Raw genomic sequence first — 19,349 nt, 5'->3', positions numbered from 1 at the left:
TGCTTTAGGAGCATGAAATAGCAGGGTCTGTGTCCCCACATGGAAAGGCTGCCCAGGAAAGTGCCAGAACAAAGTAGAAATCCCTGTGTGATTCACAGTCCTTCCCTGCCTGCAGCTTTCAAGAGGCCACCCGCATACTGTCCTCAGGAAGACCCCAAGCCTCCCCACCCACCCCCCCACACACACACCCCACCTCCCATCAAGAAGGTACCTCAACACTTCCCTCAGTGGGTGTACATGGAGAAGGTCTAAGCAATCCAGTTGTGATCCAACACTGCCAACCCTCTGTCACAAAGCCACCAGAGATGCCTGGCCTCAACTTGACCTTAAGCCAAGAGTACCCACCTGGGTCTTACAGGGTCACTTCTGGACCAGTAACCACCAGAGTGAACTGAAATGGAAGACACCAGGAGACAGACCACAGCGGGCTGACAGGAAACAGACCACAGCGGGCTGACAGGACACAGACCACAGTGGGCTGACAGGACACAGACCTCAGCGGGCTGACAGGACACAGACCACAGTGGGCTGACAGGACACAGACCACAGCGGGCTGACAGGACACAGACCACAGCTGACAGGACACAGACCTCAGCGGCTGACAGGACACAGACCTCAGCGGGCTGACAGGACACAGACCACAGTGGGCTGACAGGACACAGACCTCAGCGGGCTGACAGGACACAGACCTCAGCGGCTGACAGGACACAGACCTCAGTGGGCTGACAGGACACAGACCACAGCTGACAGGACACAGACCTCAGCGGCTGACAGGACACAGACCTCAGCGACTGACAGGACACAGACCACAGCTGACAGGACACAGACCTCAGCGGCTGACAGGACACAGACCTCAGCGGCTGACAGGACACAGACCTCAGTGGGCTGACACCAGGACACAGACCTCAGCGGGCTGACAGGACACAGACCACAGCGGGCTGACAGGACACAGACCTCAGCGGCTGACAGGACACAGACCTCAGTGGGCTGACACCAGGACACAGACCTCAGCGGGCTGACAGGACACAGACCTCAGCGGGCTGACAGGACACAGACCACAGAGGGCTGACAGGACACAGACCTCAGCGGGCTGACAGGACACAGACCACAGCGGGCTGACAGGAAACAGACCTCAGCGGGCTGACAGGACACAGACCACAGCGGGCTGACACCAGGACACAGACCTCAGCGGGCTGACAGGACACAGACCTCAGCGGGCTGACAGGACACAGACCTCAGCGGGCTGACAGGACACAGACCACAGAGGGCTGACAGGACACAGACCTCAGCGGGCTGACAGGACACAGACCACAGCGGGCTGACAGGAAACAGACCTCAGCGGGCTGACAGGACACAGACCACAGCGGGCTGACACCAGGACACAGACCTCAGCAGCTGACAGGACACAGACCACAGCAGGCCACAGCGGGCTGCCTGCCCGTCCATCTCTGCAGTTCATCACTTCCATGCTGTTCCTTCCCCACGGACGCAGGCAGGAAAGGGATGGTAAGCGTGACATGTCTGTCCTCAGTTACCCAGTACCCAGAACACTCCTCTGCTCAGGGCAGACATACTTCCCAGGGCTGGGAGCAGCTGCCATTCCATCCCACGACAGGCTCTTGAAAGTTCTCTACATGTAAGAAAAGCCGAGGAAGAAACATTAAACTGTTTATTAGAAACCATCCGAAGACTGCAAAGGGTGTCATATAAGTCTATTTATTCCAACCTCAGCAAAAGTGAGGAAAGTACACCCTCCACAGGAGGATCACACACTATACAGGAGGATCACACACTCCACAGGAGGATCACACTCCACAGGAGGGATCACACTCCACAGGAGGGATCACACACTCCACAGGAGGATCTCACTCCACAGGAGGGATCACACTCCACAGAAGGGATCACACACTCCACAGGAGGGATCACACTCCACAGGAGGGATCACACACTCCACAGGAGGATCTCACTCCACAGGAGGGATCACACTCCACAGGAGGTATCACACACTCCACAGGAGGGATCACATACTACACAGGAGGGATCACACACTCCACAGGAGGATCACACACTCCACAGGAGGGATCACATACTACACAGGAGGGATCACATACTACAGAGGAGGGATCACACACTCCACAGGAGGGATCACAAGCTCCACAGGAGGATCACATGCTCCACAGGAGGGATCACGCACTCCACAGGAGGATCACACTCCACATGAGGGATCACGCACTCCACAGGAGGATCACACACTCCACAGGAGGGATCACATGCCCCCCGTGGTGTCAGGGGCTTGTAAACTGCTCAGAATCTCAGCAGAGGCCTGGAGAATCCTCAGCTCCTCCACCCACAAGGCTTCCACCAAAGCAAGTTGATTTACCGGCAACACGTTTCCTTCCTTCATGTCAGAGACCTGAAAGTAATTTTTAACTTTTTATTATACTAGAAAGGCATTATAAAATTTACCATTTTAACTGCTTTGAGGCAGACAGTGAGTGGCCTTAAGTCGCCCAGATCACTTTCTCCGGCTCCCTCCCCAGAGCCCTGGGTTCCCTGGCCTGGGAACCCTGTAAGTGGACAGTCCTTGTCCTTTTGTGCTTTTCTTCTCATTTAGCATAAAATCTTCAAAATGCACAAACTTGTGAATTTTAATCGTCATGTTTCTTATAAATGAACTGATTTCTCATTAAGACAAAAAAATTATGAAATTAAAGAAAAAATATTTGAAACACTATCAATCAGGCAATGATGAAACATGAGGCAAAATTAAGACTCGACCTAAGTGCCCAATGATGAATGGATAAAGAAAATATTGATATACTTACACAGTGGTATAGTCTTAAATGGGAATGAGGGCAGTGACAGGGCTCGGGTTTCAAGGACCTGAATCTCATTCCCAGTATCACAAAGCGGGGAGGGGGAGTCCTTATTTGTGACAACAAGAAAGAGTCTGGAGGACAGTGGGTTAATGAAGTACATCAGGCACAAAGCCAGGTCTTCAGGTTCTTACTTGTGTCTGTAAAGAATGGTGACCACCACGTAAATGGCAGGGAGACTGGTGACATCAGTCAAAAACCACAGAGTTTACTTAGACAAGAGGAACAGACCGCAGAGTTCCCTGGACAACACGTGACCTCAGTTAGGAACAAGACACATACTGCATGTCAAGAAACAGATTCCAAGAGCTGCAGTCTGGAAAACGCTGTTCAACAGTTTGACTAGGCAACTCCACATGGTGAGCATACATCAAAGCACCATCATGTATCACACACTGCATGTAAACCTTCCAGACTGGCCCGTGTATCACATACTGCATGTAAACCTTCCAGACTGGCCCGTGTATCACACACTGCATGTAGACCTTCCAGACTGGCCCGTGTATCACACACTGCATGTAAACCTTCCAGACTGGCCCGTGTATCACACACTGCATGTAAACCTTCCAGACTGGCCCGTGTATCACACACTGCATGTAAACCTCCCAGACTAGCCCGTGTATCACACACTGTATGTAAACCTTCCAGACTGACCCGTGTATCACACACTGCATGTAAACCTTCCAGACTGGCCCGTGTATCACACACTGCATGTAAACCTTCCAGACTGGCCTGTGTATCACACACTGCATGTAAACCTTCCAGACTGGCCCGTGTATCACACACTGCATGTAAACCTTCCAGACTAGCCCGTGTATCACACACTGCATGTAAACCTTTCAGACTGGACCATACATCACACACGGCATGTAAACCTTCCAGACTAGCCCGTGTATCACATACTACATGTAAACCTTCCAGACTGGCCCATACATCACACACGGCATGTAAACCTTCCAGACTGGCCCGTGTATCACACACTGCATGTAAACCTTCCAGACTAGCCCGTGTATCACATACTACATGTAAACCTTCCAGACTGGCCCATACATCACACACGGCATGTAAACCTTCCAGACTGGCCCGTGTATCACACACGGCATGTAAACCTTCCAGACTGGCCCATGTATCACACACGGCATGTAAACCTTCCAGACTGGCCCGTGTATCACACACTGCATGTAAACCTTCCAGACTAGCCCGTGTATCACATACTACATGTAAACCTTCCAGACTGGCCTGTGTATCACACACTGCATGTAAACCTTCCAGACTGGCCCGTGTATCACACACGGCATGTAAACCTTCCAGACTAGCCCGTGTATCACATACTACATGTAAACCTTCCAGACTGGCCCATACATCACACACGGCATGTAAACCTTTCAGACTGGACCATGTATCACACACTGCATGTAAACCTTTCAGACTGGACCATACATCACACACGGCATGTAAACCTTCCAGACTGGCCCATACATCACACACGGCATGTAAACCTTCCAGACTGGCCCATACATCACACACTGCATGTAAACCTTCCAGACTGGCCCATACATCACACACGGCATGTAAACCTTCCAGACTGGCCCATACATCACACACGGCATGTAAACCTTCCAGACTGGCCCATACATCACACACGGCATGGAAACCTTCCAGACTGGCCCATACATCACACACGGCATGGAAACCTTCCAGACTGGCCCATACATCACACACGGCATGGAAACCTTCCAGACTGGCCCGTGTATCACACACGGCATGTAAACCTTCCAGACTGGCCCGTGTATCACACACGGCATGTAAACCTTCCAGACTAGCCCGTGTATCACATACTACATGTAAACCTTCCAAACTGGCCCATACATCACACACTGCATGGAAACCTTCCAGACTGGCCCGTGTATCACACACTGCATGTAAACCTTCCAGACTGGCCCATACATCACACACGGCATGTAAACCTTCCAGACTGGCCCGTGTATCACACACGGCATGGAAACCTTCCAGACTGGCCCGTGCCCACACATGGGCTGGCCAGAGGCTGAGTGCCAGCTCCCACGGCTGGCCACCTGTAGCATGAGCCACAGTCTCTCACTTGATCCTTAGTGCTCTGGACAAGGCTGGCTGGCCAGGGAGCCTTCATGATCCCCTAACCCCTGCACTGAGTTACAGGCACACCAGCTGCCACACCTGACTTCTATATGTGTGCTGGGATCTGAACTCAGGCCCCCACACGAGCACAGCAAGGATCTGTTGGGCCATCTCCCTGGCACCGTATGTATAACTTTAGGTTAACTCTGCTAACACCGTCAGATACAAAGGTGACCAAACACTTGCTGTTGGGAGGGACTGGAACTGAGTCCCAGCAGCACCAGGGGACGCACCTTGCGCAGCACAGCACGCGTTTCCTCGATGTAGTCAGAGCATATTTTCTGGGCCACACCCCAGCTTGTCTTCTCGTTTGTATCTGAAATCACTTCACCAAGAAGCACCTTTTTCCAGGAGGTACTAGAATCAGAATGTCCAACAAGATCAATTCAGCAAATCCCCCAGCTTCGGGAGATAGCGTTCACCTGGCAGCATGGTACACAAGCCACGTCCCTGTTCTTCTGAGCACAGGAGGCTCGTCCCCTAAACCTATAATACCACTGTAGTTCCTGAATGGAAGCCATAGCGTGGTAATTTGAATGTAATTGGCCCCCACAGGCTCACAGAGAATGGCACTATCAGGAGGTGTGGTCTTGCTGATGTAGAAATTATGTCACTGGGGGTGGGCTTTGAAGTTTGAAAAGTCCAAGCCAGGCCCAGTGGCTCTCTTTTCCTGCTGTCTGCAGATCTAGATGTGGAACTCTCGCCCCCCTCTCCAGCACCTTGTCTGCCTGCATGCCACCATCCTGCCCACCATGATGAAGATGGACTAAACCTCTGATTTAGTTAGGGTTTCTGTTGCTGTGAAGAGACACCGTGACCACAGCAACTCTTATAAATGAACACATTTAATCGGGGCTGGCTTACAGTTTCAGATGTCTAGTCCATTATCGTCACGGTGGGAAATATGGTAGCACACAGACAGACATGGTGCTGGAGAGCTCTATATCCTGATCTGAAGGCAGCAGAAGGAAACCGTGCTCATGCACATGAGACCTCAAAGCCTGTCCCACAGCGGCACACTTCCTCCAACCAGGCCACACCTACTCTAGAAGGTCACACCTCCTAATAGTGCCACGCCCTATGGGCCAAATGTTCAAACAAATGAGTCCATGGGGCCATTCATACTCAAACCTCCACAGCCTCTAAAACTGCAAGCCAGCCCCAGGTAAATGCTTTCCTTTATAAGAGTTGCTGTGGTCATGGTGTCCTCACAGCAACAGAACACTGACTACGGCAAGTGTCACCTACAGTTCACACGGCTGGAAACCAATTGTGAGACTCTTTCACTTTCCATGACACACTTGCCTACATACAGTAAAAAATGATAAGACAGACAATTATGCATACATGTTTTTCTATTTTTCTTTACTACAACTAACTTTTTCTCAAAGTTTTCAATATTTCTACATGCAATTATTTTTTTAAAAATTAATTCCCATGTAAGTAAAACTGTTCTGGTGCCAATCAGCCCAGGACGTGACTCAAAGACATTTCTGGGACTAAAGACCAGGAAGAAACTTACTTCTGAGTCCCCACAGGAAAGAGTAAGCCGTGCCAGAAGAACGACATAGCTGTGCTGGGGCTGTCCCTACACACTGCCGGACACTTGACCAACATACCGGGGCTGTCCCTACACACTGCCGGACACTTGACCAACATACCGGGGCTGTCCCTACACACTGCCGGACACTTGACCAACATACCGGGGCTGTCCCTACACACTGCCGGACACTTGACCAACATACCGGGGCTGTCCCTACACACTGCCGGACACTTGACCAACATACCGGGGCTGTCCCTACACACTGCCGGACACTTGACCAACATACCGGGGCTGTCCCTACACACTGCCGGACACTTGACCAACATACCGGGGCTGTCCCTACACACTGCCGGACACTTGACCAACATACCGGGGCTGTCCCTACACACTGCCGGACACTTGACCAACATACCGGGGCTGTCCCTACACACTGCCGGACACTTGCCCAACATACCGGGGCTGTCCCTACACACTGCCGGACACTTGACCAACATACCGGGGCTGTCCCTACACACTGCCGGACACTTGACCAACATACCGGGGCTGTCCCTACACACTGCCGGACACTTGCCCAACATACCGGGGCTGTCCCTACACACTGCCGGACACTTGACCAACATACCGGGGCTGTCCCTACACACTGCCGGACACTTGTCCAACATACCGGGGCTGTCCCTACACACTGCCGGACACTTGTCCAACATACCGGGGCTGTCCCTACACACTGCCGGACACTTGACCAACATACCGGGGCTGTCCCTACACACTGCCGGACACTTGTCCAACATACCGGGGCTGTCCCTACACACTGCCGGACACTTGCCCAACATACCGGGGCTGTCCCTACACACTGCCGGACACTTGACCAACATACCGGGGCTGTCCCTACACACTGCCGGACACTTGACCAACATACCGGGGCTGTCCCTACACACTGCCGGACACTTGACCAACATACCGGGGCTGTCCCTACACACTGCCGGACACTTGACCAACATACCGGGGCTGTCCCTACACACTGCCGGACACTTGACCAACATACCGGGGCTGTCCCTACACACTGCCGGACACTTGCCCAACATACCGGGACTGTCCCTACACACTGCCGGACACTTGACCAACATACCGGGGCTGTCCCTACACACTGCCGGACACTTGACCAACATACCGGGGCTGTCCCTACACACTGCCGGACACTTGACCAACATACCGGGACTGTCCCTACACACTGCCGGACACTTGCCCAACATACCGGGGCTGTCCCTACACACTGCCAGACACTTGTCCAACATACCGGGCAGCAGTAAGGCAGCTGCTGTCAAATCAGTCCTGGGCCTGCAGGAGTTCCAGTGAAGACCAGAGCACAGCCATGATCATGGACAGGCAGCTCTGAGAACCACGGATAGTTCCTTAGGGATATTAAGGAGCCTAACCAGGATGCATGTCTACACTGGGGCTCCTCTACCTGCCTCCTCTCATGGAAAAACCCTTCAGCAGGGCTTCTAGATCAACCCCAGGAGAGAACTGGGGGTGGGGGAAACACGGGACCAGACGGCATAGTCAGGCACTTGCTTGCTGCAGGGAAAACCCACCTACTCAGAGACGTGCCTCCAGTGTGCCCATGCTGACAGTGCACAGTCACTTACTCAGACTGTCAGCACCGGGTCACCAGGGGACACCCGGGGACACCTGACCACCAGAGTGTGAAGTTCTCAGAACTGTGCACTCTGAAAGGCTGGGTGGGCACTCCCAACAGCAGCACCAGGGCACAGCCTGCTCTTCTGCCCTCTAACTGCAAACTCCCCAGACAAACGCCTTTAATGTTTACCAAGAAGCAGGCACCGAGGAAAAGCAATGCAGGATCCTTTAATCCCAGCACTCAGGAGACAGAGTAGGCAGATCTCTGAGTTCAAGCCCAACCTGGTCTACAGTGAGTTCTGGGCCAGCCAGGGCTACACAGAGAAACCCTGTCTCAAGAAACAAAGAAAAACAATGCAGGTAAAACTTACAACTTCTCAGCTTCCAGACACAGCAACTTAAGAGCTGTGAGCAGCCTCCAAGATGGTCCATCCCATCCAAATGTCAAATTTCTACAAGAGAAGACCAGCATCAGCAAATCCAGCACTCAGAAATGGCACCACGGCGAACACCTAAGGACCCTGGCAGTGACTTTAACCGGGCACAGATGTTAGGTCACCTCCACGAAGGTCAAAATAGTGTGAGATTGTAACATGAGGAGGCCTGCTTGTTGGGGTTTCTGTTCCGTCTGGTACCCTACAGCCAGCAAGCCCCAAAGAAAATCACACAGAGATCTCCATAAGTTATAAAACTGATTGGCCCATTAGCTCAGGCTTCTAGCTAACTCTTATAAGTTATATTAACCCATTATTCTTATCTATGCTAGCCACATGGGTCAGTACCTTTCTCAGCGGGGCAGTTTACATCTTGCCTCTTCAGTGGTCTGGGCAGAACTGGGAGGAATCAGTTTCCTCCTTCCCAGAATTCTCCTGTTCTCATTGCATCACCTCTACTTCCTGTCTGATTTTCCTGCCTATACTTCCTGCCTGGCCAATCAGCGTCTATTTAAAACATGATTGACATATTACAGACAATTCTGCACCATGAGATACTGAGTCTGTGGATTCTATGACTAAAGCTGGGGTACAGCACAGTCTGTGGTTCATTCCACACAATGTAATTTGTGTTCTGACTCTTCTGGATTATGCTGGATAGTTTTGCCAACTCGACACAAGCTAGGGTCACTGGACAAGAGGGAACTTCAATTAAGAAAATCTCTCAGTAAGATCAAGCTATAGGTAGGACTATAAGGCTCTTAGCTAGTGATTGTTGGGGAAGGACCCAGTCCATGTTGAGTGCCTGCCATCCTGGGCTGCTGGTCCTGGGTTCTGTAAGAAAGCAGGCTGAGCAAGCCACTGAGAGCAAACCAGCAAGCAGCACCCCTCCATGGCTCCTGCATCAGCTCCTCCAGGTTCCAGCCCTTTTTGAGTTCCTGTCCTGACTTCCTTCAATGACAGACTATGATGTAGAACTATAAACCAAATAAACCCTTTCCTCTCCAGCCTGCTTTTGATCATGGTGTTTTATCACAGCAATAGTAATCCTAAGAGAGGGTGAAAAGTCATTTTCCAATCAATTTCTCTAAGACATTGAACCTGGTTTAGGGGACCATAGCAAGAGGCCTGGTAACCACACCACACAGTTTACAGTGAGGCCTCGGGTCATCCCAGAGAGCAAACATGCAGCTACCCCAGCCAGCAGCCTTACACCGTTGCAACCCATGGAAAACCTGATTTATACAGAAAAGGAGATGTCAGAGGGTGAGTTTGGGGTCTGACTCTCACTGCCTGATGCCAGCAGATGGGTTCTGCTAGGGGTCAGCCTGTCTTGTGATGATAACCCAGTGTCACCCCACCTGAACATGACCCACCTCACCACATGGACAGGACTATTTCAAGCTTGACTCTCACAGTCTACTCCATGTGTGTCTACAACACCAAGCACAACTTTACCACACAGTAAGACCTAATAAATACCCAGCTGTCGGCTAATATAGAGGCAGGAGGTTCACAGCTACAGAGACCAGAACCCTCAGTGTTTGCATGGAAATTCAAAAGCACTCACTCTGTAAAGCCGTGGTCCTTCAGAATGGACATCTTCCTGTGCACCTGCTTGTCAGCTGCAGGGAGGTACTTAACCAGCGTCTCTAGGTCAGAGAGAAGATGCTGTCAGAGGAGGACAGAACTCAGTGCATGCCCTCCAGCTGACTTCCTCCCATTACCACCCCGTATAACCAAGAGTGCTTCCTAACCCACACCAAGTGTCCTCCTCAGGGCAACTCCTGAGGTCGAGGTCCCTGAAAAGCTGTAAGGTGTCCAAGGCTGAGGACAGAATGCAGAGAAGCAAGGTTCACACACACACACACACACGCACACACACACACACACACACAAGCACACACACGCACGCACACACACACCGCCACCACTAAGCATATCCACAGTAGAACAAGCGGAGATGAAGACACTAGAGCCTCTGCTGGGAGACATAGCCAGGAAGAAGCTGCACAGAAACACAGGGAGGAAGGATGGCAACTCTGTCTGCAAGCCAGTGCAAAGCAGTCCACAAATCAGTGGCTGCAGCCACACGTGAACGTGTGAAAACCGACAAACGTTTTTGAAGGAGAAAGCAAACAAACAATGTCTGTTTGGACGCGATAATAGGTTCAGTTCTGCATTTTATATAAAAACAAAAACAAAAACAGGGCTTTGGGTATAATTCTGACAAAAGTGAGCCTTCCCTTTCCTTCAGTGAGGGACTTGCAGATGCCAGGCAATTGTCCTGCCTCTGAGCTGATCCTCAGGCCACTTCTAACCAAATGTAGCCATCGTACGGCAACTGCGAGGACCTCGAATGAGGCCATCTCAAAGCTGGCTCTCTGACTCACTGTACAAGTCCCTGCTCTCATTTTCCTTTTAAAAAATTATTACACGTATTTATTTTACGTGTTGTGTGTGCACCACATACACGTGTGAAGGCCTAAGGACAATTCACAGAGGTCAGTTCTCTCCTCTCCTCCCTGCAGGTCCTGAAAATTGAACTCATACCATCAGGCTTGGTGGCAAGCCCCTTTACCCATTGACCATCCCCCTGCCTGGTTCAGGCCCTTCTATCTCTAATCTAAGAGCATAATGGTTGTTCTGCCTAGAGGGTAGACAGCATCTCCGAGAGGTTCTACATTCATCTGAGCCTACACATAAATGCTGAGAAAGTTCCAGCCACTCACCCATGGCTTAGAAGCTGCTTCTGAGGGCTTACTAAGTTTCTGCTCAGTACAAATATCTGCATCCGCCAAGCTGTGACTGTCAATCACTTCCTAAGTAGCTCTCCTCCCACTCCACCTTCTCAGTTCATTGCAGCCTCAGTACCAATCAGTTTTGCTGCCTTTACTGCAACACAGACATCCCAATCAGCAGAGGCAAGGCTAGTGTTCCCTGAAGCCGTAAGTGAAGGATGCCCTTCCAGCCTCCTTCTACTACAACAGGACCTGACACCAACCTCCGGGGACAGGAACACAGGCGTGAGGATTGCAGTCGGAGACAAAGCCATATTCCAGGAGCAGCCGCTGGTTATCATGGGGGCCATAGCAGATGAACACTTCCTCATGCTTCCGACAGCGTGAAGTCGTTCTGATCTCATAGCAGCCAGTTTTCTCATTGAATGTTGCTTTTACCTACAGGGGAAAGGCATAAGATTTCTCATTTTAACCAAAATCTCAAAGGCTCACCAAGTACAGTATTAACTGTAGTACGATGCAGTTTGGAATGCCTGGTGACAAAGTCGGCCACAGGTGGGAAACGGTACTGCTGCACTTGGGCCTGTTTCCTCATCTCACCTTTACCTGCTGGTGAGGGAGGAGGTCCAACCACAGGCTCTGAAAATGGCCAAACACACGACCTCTGACTCTGATCAGGAGTGGAAGACAATGTGGTGGTGCTAAGACCCATCGGTTGTCAAAAGCTGTGAGGCTGGTCTTGGCCCCAATTTCATGTGTTTATAGTCCGTGAGCCAAGTGAAGTGGCTGGGGACTGATGCCCTACGTCCAGCATCCTATGACCTTTCACCTAACACTGGACTTGCATTCTGGAGACTGTGGGAAATGCTTCCCAGGGCCAAGAAGACAAGCAGGACCTTCCAGGGTCCTCCCACCGTCGTGTGAAATGACAAGGTGACATTGACCTCTTCCTGGTGCCATGTCTCTTAGGAGACAGCAAAGGTGCAGATCCCAAACCCTAAATAGGTTTTGGGAGAGCTGACAGAGGGTTTCTTCTTGGCCCTCCAAGTCTGGCCTTCCTCAGCTAGTATTTCTCCCAGCATACCATGCAAACACATGCATCTCCAGTGTGTACCCGAGAGGAAAGGGCTGAGGGAGAGGGCATATGGCTATCACTAGGAGTTCTTTCATGGCCCGCAGACTCCAATTCACACAGGTTCTCATCTGCTCCATAATCAAGTGGCCACTGAGGCTTCAAAGAGGAACAACAGAAGGCCGCAAAGCCTTGAGTCCATTGAGGAGGCACAGACAATCCCCAATCAGAACAAAGACACATGGGCAGACAGCTACACCACCAAGTGTATAAGGGATGGGGCAAGAAGGAAAGTTAGCACTCTGGTCCTGAGGGGCAGGAAGGAAAGCTAGACACCACCCCGGTCCTGAAGGCTGGAAAGGAAAGACAGTCTGGGCCGGAAGGTCCAGGGCTCAGCACAGGGCCCTGCAGGCCTGGAGAGCAGTGCGGTACAAACGCAGAGACACTTGTTAGAATGACTCAAGGCAGGGAACAAAATGTGGCTGCAGGCAGACTGGTCTAACACGATTACCTGAAGCAGCTTACACCTCCACTACTTCATTCTCGACTCCACATGTTGGAATTCCAAAACAACAGGACACATGTCCATGCCAGCTTCTCACCTGGACATGTGGGCTGTGGTTGAGCAGATCCAGGTAGGGAGCGAGCGCGCACGTGTCTGGCTCTACAGAAAGGCATTCCTGCCTCACAGACCGCAGGTACACAGCTCTGGTGTTCACAGTGCACCAGGCCCACAGAAAGGCACTGTAGCTGAAAATGCTGTCCACAGACTCCACAAACAGAGGCTGCAGGGATGCAAAGAAGGCTCTGGAGGAGGTAAAGAAGTCCTGCACGTGGGTTCTCTGTTCCTCCACCTTTGTCCTTAAAGGTTCAGGCAGAAGATCTACCACTTCCGGCTCCAAGCAGACCGGGCAGGTGTAGGAAGTGGGTAAAATGTCCAGGTAAGACTTCCAGAGGGACTGATCACCTGCGTGCTTCTCTGAGACTAAAAATGTGCACAGGGCCAGCAGGGGAGATGGAGGAGGCTTCCACCTTGTAAAATGAAGACAAATTGAATGAATTAAAGTGTAGCCTTGGCCAAACAGTTTGGTTTGCTTCAGAGGGAGTGTGCTCAAGCTGTCAACGCTCTACCCAAGACAGAGGCATCTTTCCTATGGCTGTGCCTGTCCAGCATACCCAACAAAGTCTATGTTCTCTCCAGCGCACCCAACGCGGTCTATGCTCTCCCCAGAACACACCCAACACGGTCTATGTTCTTTCCAGAACACACCCAACATGGTCTATGTTCTCTCCAGAGCATACCCAACATGGTCTATGTTCTCTTTCCCACCAATGCTATTTCTGTGGTTAGTAGGTAAGAGTCGTTTTGCAAAAAAAATAAGTAAGTAAAAGAAAGAAAGAAATCTTGTTTCCAGCTTGGTTCTCCTGATGAAAACTTTTCTTTCTTTCTCCCTATCCTCCTCCCCTTTTTTTCTAAGACAGGCTGTCCTAGAACTCACTCTATAGACCAGGCTGGACAATGATGTGGGATCCCCCTCTGTATGCTGTGAATATGTTTCATTACCATTGTTTAATAAAGAAGCTGCTTTGGCCCATGGCAGGGTAGAATATAGCAAGGTGGGAAAGTCAAACTGAATACAGGGAGAAAGAAGGCAGAGTTGAGGGATACAGCAACTGCCAGAGAAGTAAGACGTGAGGTAACAAGTCACGAGCCTGGTGGTAAAATATAGAATAATAGGGGTAAATTTAAGTTGTAAGAGCTGGTTAATAATAAGCCTGAGCTAACAGACCAAACAGTGTGTAATTAATATTAAGCCTCTGAGTGGTTATTTTAGGAGTGGCTGAAGGACCAGGTAGAATGAGAAACTTCCAGTTACAGGCTTCAAACTCACAGAGATCCACCTGCCTCTGCTTCCCAAGGGCTGGGATTAAAGGCGTGCGCCACCACCGCCGAGCTGAAAACTTTCTCTACAAGCTCCTGGGATTCACCCTATAAAGATATATACTACAGAGAGTGTAAGGGGTAGAAAGATCCAGAGATGCAGCATCCAACCCAGTGAACACTAGCTCACAGAACTATTTTGATTTCAATTATTTATGGTTAAGCAGTGATTAAGAGTCATTCTTTAATAAAACAAGCCACATTCCAGTTACTCAGCAGGCATCTGTGATTCGCATCTTGGATAACACAAAACAAAGCAACCACACCACTGCTGGAGTTCCACTGGGCAATGCTGGCAGACAGAAACTGTCCGCTCATTAGACACTTTAAGCTTCTGTCCTAAACTTATGGGTTCTAATACAAATTATGTAGCTGCATCTGAATAATTACTCACAAATCAGCCCCTATGGTGTACACAGGCTTTGCAATGCTATCATTCCCTTTTCAAGTCCGGATTCCCACGTTACCCATTTCTATTGCAACCTCTGAGTGATTCAGAACATAAGGATTCAGAGCATCCTTGCCTCCACACAGGCCCATAAAGAATGGGGGCAGAGGCTTGGGTTACGTAATAGCACAATCTTTGGTTGAACCCTCAAAATGTAGAAATCACTTCTGCTGAGGTTCTCACTCTGTGCTCAGGATGCCCCCAAACCAAAGCTCATCACCATGTGCCCAGAACAAGGATCTCAACCTACACTGCCTGATCACCTTCATCCCTAACTAAGTCCAGCTCCTCCCTAATGCCAAATCCTACACTGTCTGCTCTCTTTCATCCCTAACTAAACCCAACTCTTCCCTAATGCCAAATCCCACATTGCCTGCTCTCCTTCATCCCTAACTAAACCCAACTCTTCCCTAAGGTCAAATCCCACATGGCCTGCTCTCCTTCATCCCTAACTAAACCCAACTCTTCCCTAATGCCAAATTCCACATTGCCTGCTCTCCTTCATTCCTAACTAAAGCCAACTCTTCCCTAATGCCAAATCCCACATTGCCTGCTCTCCTTCATCCCTAACTAAAGCCAACTCTTCCCTAATGCCAAATCCCACATTGCCTGCTCTCCTTCATCCCTAACTAAACCCAACTCTTCCCTAATGCCAAATTCCACATTGCCTGCTCTACTTCATTCCTAACTAAAGCCAACTCTTCCCTAAGGCCAAATCTGTTCAGAGCTGAAGAAGTTAAGCAGGTACAATAGGGTCAACCAGGACAGGAAAGAAGCATCTGGAAGATGTATCGTGTACACCATTCCATTTCATGCTCACTTCTTAGTAAATAAGGACAGGGTTCACACCACACCCCAGGCAGCCTACTGAAGACTTAGAAACACAGTTCACAGTGAACTGAGAGCGAACCAGAAGAGAATAAATCTTTCAGATCACACCAAGTACTTCTAGGCTGGACAAGAGCTGGTCCCTCATGCCGTGTCAGTCATGACACATCTCCCAATGGCAGAAACTCTCAAGGAACCGTTCACACTGGCACTAGGTGTGCAAGGGTCACTAGCTTCTTGATGTAGAGCCCTACAGAGCTTCAAATCAGACCAGGTGTGCAAGGTGTGGTCACTTACTTCTGGATGTAGGGGCCTAAGGAGCTTCGAATCACAGTGTCCGTGGTAAGCAGACAGCTCTCAGGCAATGAAATAATCATCTGTCCCTCCTTGCCAAAGAGAAAGTAGAGTTAGGACACCTCAGCTTTGCAAACACAGAACGGCATCATTACATATCAAGAGCCCCCCAGAGTGCAGACAGTACAGGCCTGCCTTGCAAAAATGAGAAAAGCACAGACTATATTAGGGCCATTCCTATGATAGACTGTGTGGAAGTAAAATCTTTGCTTTACCAAGACAATCAATGAAAATTTGCTTGGCTTAACTGTGATTAACAAGAAAAAATTAGCTGTGATTAACAAGAGACCAGCATCACTGAAATAAGCCTGGGAAGTACTTCCTCAGCATCAGTACACAGAGGCTGTGGTTCAGTGGGGAATCCATCACACGGCACTGGTTTGAAGGCAGGAAGGGATCATCAAGAGCTAAGGCTCGGCACTGTGAGATCCATGAGACGTCACTGATGAAGGTGCAGCCTCTGTTGCAATGGAAACATCATGACTGAAGAGGCCCTGAAGAGAAGTTGAGGTTTGGCAATATCAGAAGCCAGGAGAGGCCACTGGAAGAGATACGGCCCCAACTTCAGTGGACACTCCAGTATATTAGAGAGCCAGGAGAAGGAGATGACCACCGAGGAGAGTAGCAGGTGTAGAGTGAAGCTGGCCTCAGCCTACAAAACAAGCTGTTCTGGAAGGCAGAGCCCAGAAGATATGAGTGAGCCCCAGGTACCAGACAATGAGCTACACAATCCCGGGATGCATTGCTGGGCTCTGATTGAGCATGGCTGTTTTTAAGCCTCAATTCTTCCTTTTTGGACTTAGGAAGTATTTAATTTTTTTTTCCTTAAGTCCTAAGACTTTTGTTTATTTTAACAAATATTTTCATGGCTCAGAATGTCTTTGAAACAAATACACTTTATATAGTAATAAACAAAATATAAAAATGGAAGCCAACTGAAAAAGACAACTAGGTAACAGATATAAGAACTTCTGATTTTGCCCATGTGACTTCTCTTTTCATTGCTGCACACCTAAAACAGGTCTGATGAGAATTACAACAGTCTTGCAAAACCTACTCAGGTGTTAATTAATGAAATTGTGTTTAATAAATTATATGAAAATGTGTTTAAATATTTTGGGAATAATATTAACAAAAGTATCTCTCTATACTTTGTCTTGCTTCAGCCTCTTTCTTAAAAGACTGCATCCAGTTCTGCACATGGATAGCGTAGCTTTCCCTGACAGCACACTCCCACTTTACCACAGTGTGATTTATGGGAGGAGTGTTACCCACAGGAAAAGAAAGAATTTAACATGGTGGGTAAAGTACTGCAATCCATTAATTCAAATTACGCATCATTGTTGGCCTGTATTTTGATAGTCCGCTTTTTCTCAGGCATCACTTTCAAATTATATTCTATTCAGTGAGGTTTCTTTTTTTAAATATTTTTTTAAATTTATTTTATGGATATGAGTGACCTGTCTTTGGGCACAGCAGAAGAGGGCACCAGATCCTATTACAGATGGTTGTGAGCCACCATGGGTTGCTGGGAATTGAACTCAGGACCTCTGGAAGAGCAGCCACGGCTATTCACCACTGAGCCATCTCTCCAGCCCCTCAGTGATGTTTCTTATGAACATCTCAGAAGCCTTCACTTCTGAGAACACTTGTGCCAACAGCTACTTCCTTGAATGGATTCCCTTCCTGAAGAGAGCTGCCCAGGAAAGAGTCATGTCTCACCTAGCACATCCAGGCCCTGGAAGAAACCATGTTGTCCTCTGTGAAAAGACAGGAATACCAAAAATCCAGAAGATTTGTTTATCTACTTACTTACTTAGTTAGTTTTGAGACTCGGTCTCTCTATGTAGCTAGCCCTGACTGGCCTGGAACTCACTCTGTAGACCAGACTGGCCTTGAATTCAGAGATTTGCCTGACTCTGCCTCCATTAAGGTGAGGGCCGCCATGCCTGGCCTTGAAGCTTCCTGAATTTGCCATTACAAACGCTATCATCCCCCCAGAAAGCAGTGCTGAACTAGGAATGTCTTCAGCTCCTCGGAGCTCACAGACATGTGCTCATCTTTGGCAGGCTATGTTCTTTACCGATGTGCAACTCTGAACAATGTTCTTGTGTGTCCCTCACATCCGCATACAAAGTAGCAGCTTCTCATGGACGAGCCAAGGACAACACTTCTTCATTTCAGCATCTGTCCTGGAACTCTTCAGGGTGTTAGCACGTGCACAAGGGTAAACAAAGCACAGTATCAGGGCTGAGGCACAAGGTCTGTGACCAGTGGGAAGTTCTGAGAACTTGCCTCTCATAATCACAAGCTGTCAGGCTCCCTATCTCCTGGCTCTCCAGGAGAGCAGTGGAAGAAGGGTTTGTGCCTGACCAATGGGAAATGACTGGAGAAGCCTTTGCTTCTGCTTAACTCCTGTGTCCAGAGCTGCAAAGAATCCTGAAACAGGGAGCAGTCAGATGGGCTAGTGACGGTGTATCCATAGCTTCTTTTCCAATATTGCTTCATATCATGTGTATCCCGGGACCTCTTCAGTGTCTGTGTTAAAACAGCAGACCAGGGAGATTGGACACCTGTATCTGTCATGTCTAATAGATGTTAAATCTCATTTACGCTGTCAACTGGCTCGTGGGAAGCAGCTGCATCTAACGAAAGGCTCTGCATTACAGACCCGGTCATCAAGGCCTGTACCTGACAAGGAACGGTAACATTCCCTCCCACTTCAGTCAAAATCTTCTCACAACCGCCAAAGAACCTCACTAGTTTGTCCTTAATTCTTGGAGGGCCACACTCCCAACTGTGACATCAGATGGCAGCAGCCCCAAGAAGAGGTACAATGCAGATGTACTTAGAGGTGGGAGTCACAGCAGGCCATGAGGTCTGGGAGGAGGGCTGCTAGGTCCAGTGCCAGCTATCACCTGCCTGCTGTCCTTCTCCATCAGCTGTCCATCCGTCCAGTCCTCTTACCACAAGGACTACTCATCCAGCTTGGTGCCCAGCCCACTCCTGTCTCTGCAGCTGCCTCAGCTTGTGGGCCTGCTTCACTGAGGGGTACCAGAGTGCCACAGTGGATGAGGGTGACCATCAACTTCGGGTAAGCCAAGATTCCAAAGGGAAAGGGCCATCACAGCCTAGAGGTGACATCTCTGTAGAGGGTCTCGTTGCCCAGAGTAAAAGCTGAAGGCCTGGGTCAGAGCTCCTGCACTCGAGGAGAAATCAGGCCATGGAGGAGGAGAGCAGCCAAGGTCCAGAGGCAGCTGGGGGAGGAGGGAAGGCAGTGTGCCTGGCGGTGCTATTTTAACCAGACCTTGATTTT

General features: G+C 49.7%; 1 protein-coding gene across 3 annotated transcripts in view; it reads right to left on the bottom strand.

Moving 5' to 3' along the window:
* Window positions 1–1,700: 1,700 nt before the first annotated feature.
* The window catches only part of Setd4 (SET domain containing 4), a 25,807-nt gene continuing 8,158 nt past the window's right edge, over window positions 1,701–19,349 (bottom strand). For all 3 annotated transcript variants that reach the window (XM_087899058.1, XM_087899074.1, XM_087899065.1), the window contains 7 exons: window positions 15,977–16,065; window positions 13,064–13,493; window positions 11,653–11,827; window positions 10,219–10,300; window positions 8,586–8,666; window positions 5,267–5,390; window positions 1,701–2,413 (listed from right to left, as the gene is read on the bottom strand). In XM_087899058.1, coding sequence (XP_087755184.1) covers window positions 2,267–2,413; window positions 5,267–5,390; window positions 8,586–8,666; window positions 10,219–10,300; window positions 11,653–11,827; window positions 13,064–13,493; window positions 15,977–16,065 — 1,128 coding nt within the window. In that variant the 3' untranslated portion in view covers window positions 1,701–2,266. The remainder of the gene's footprint in view (window positions 2,414–5,266; window positions 5,391–8,585; window positions 8,667–10,218; window positions 10,301–11,652; window positions 11,828–13,063; window positions 13,494–15,976; window positions 16,066–19,349) is intronic.

This window comes from Myodes glareolus, chromosome 2, assembly GCF_982192425.1.
Source record: "Myodes glareolus chromosome 2, mMyoGla1.1, whole genome shotgun sequence".
Taxonomy (NCBI): domain Eukaryota; kingdom Metazoa; phylum Chordata; class Mammalia; order Rodentia; family Cricetidae; genus Myodes; species Myodes glareolus.
Note: the sequence above shows the minus strand (reverse complement) of the source record. Positions and strands in the feature narration are given on the sequence as shown.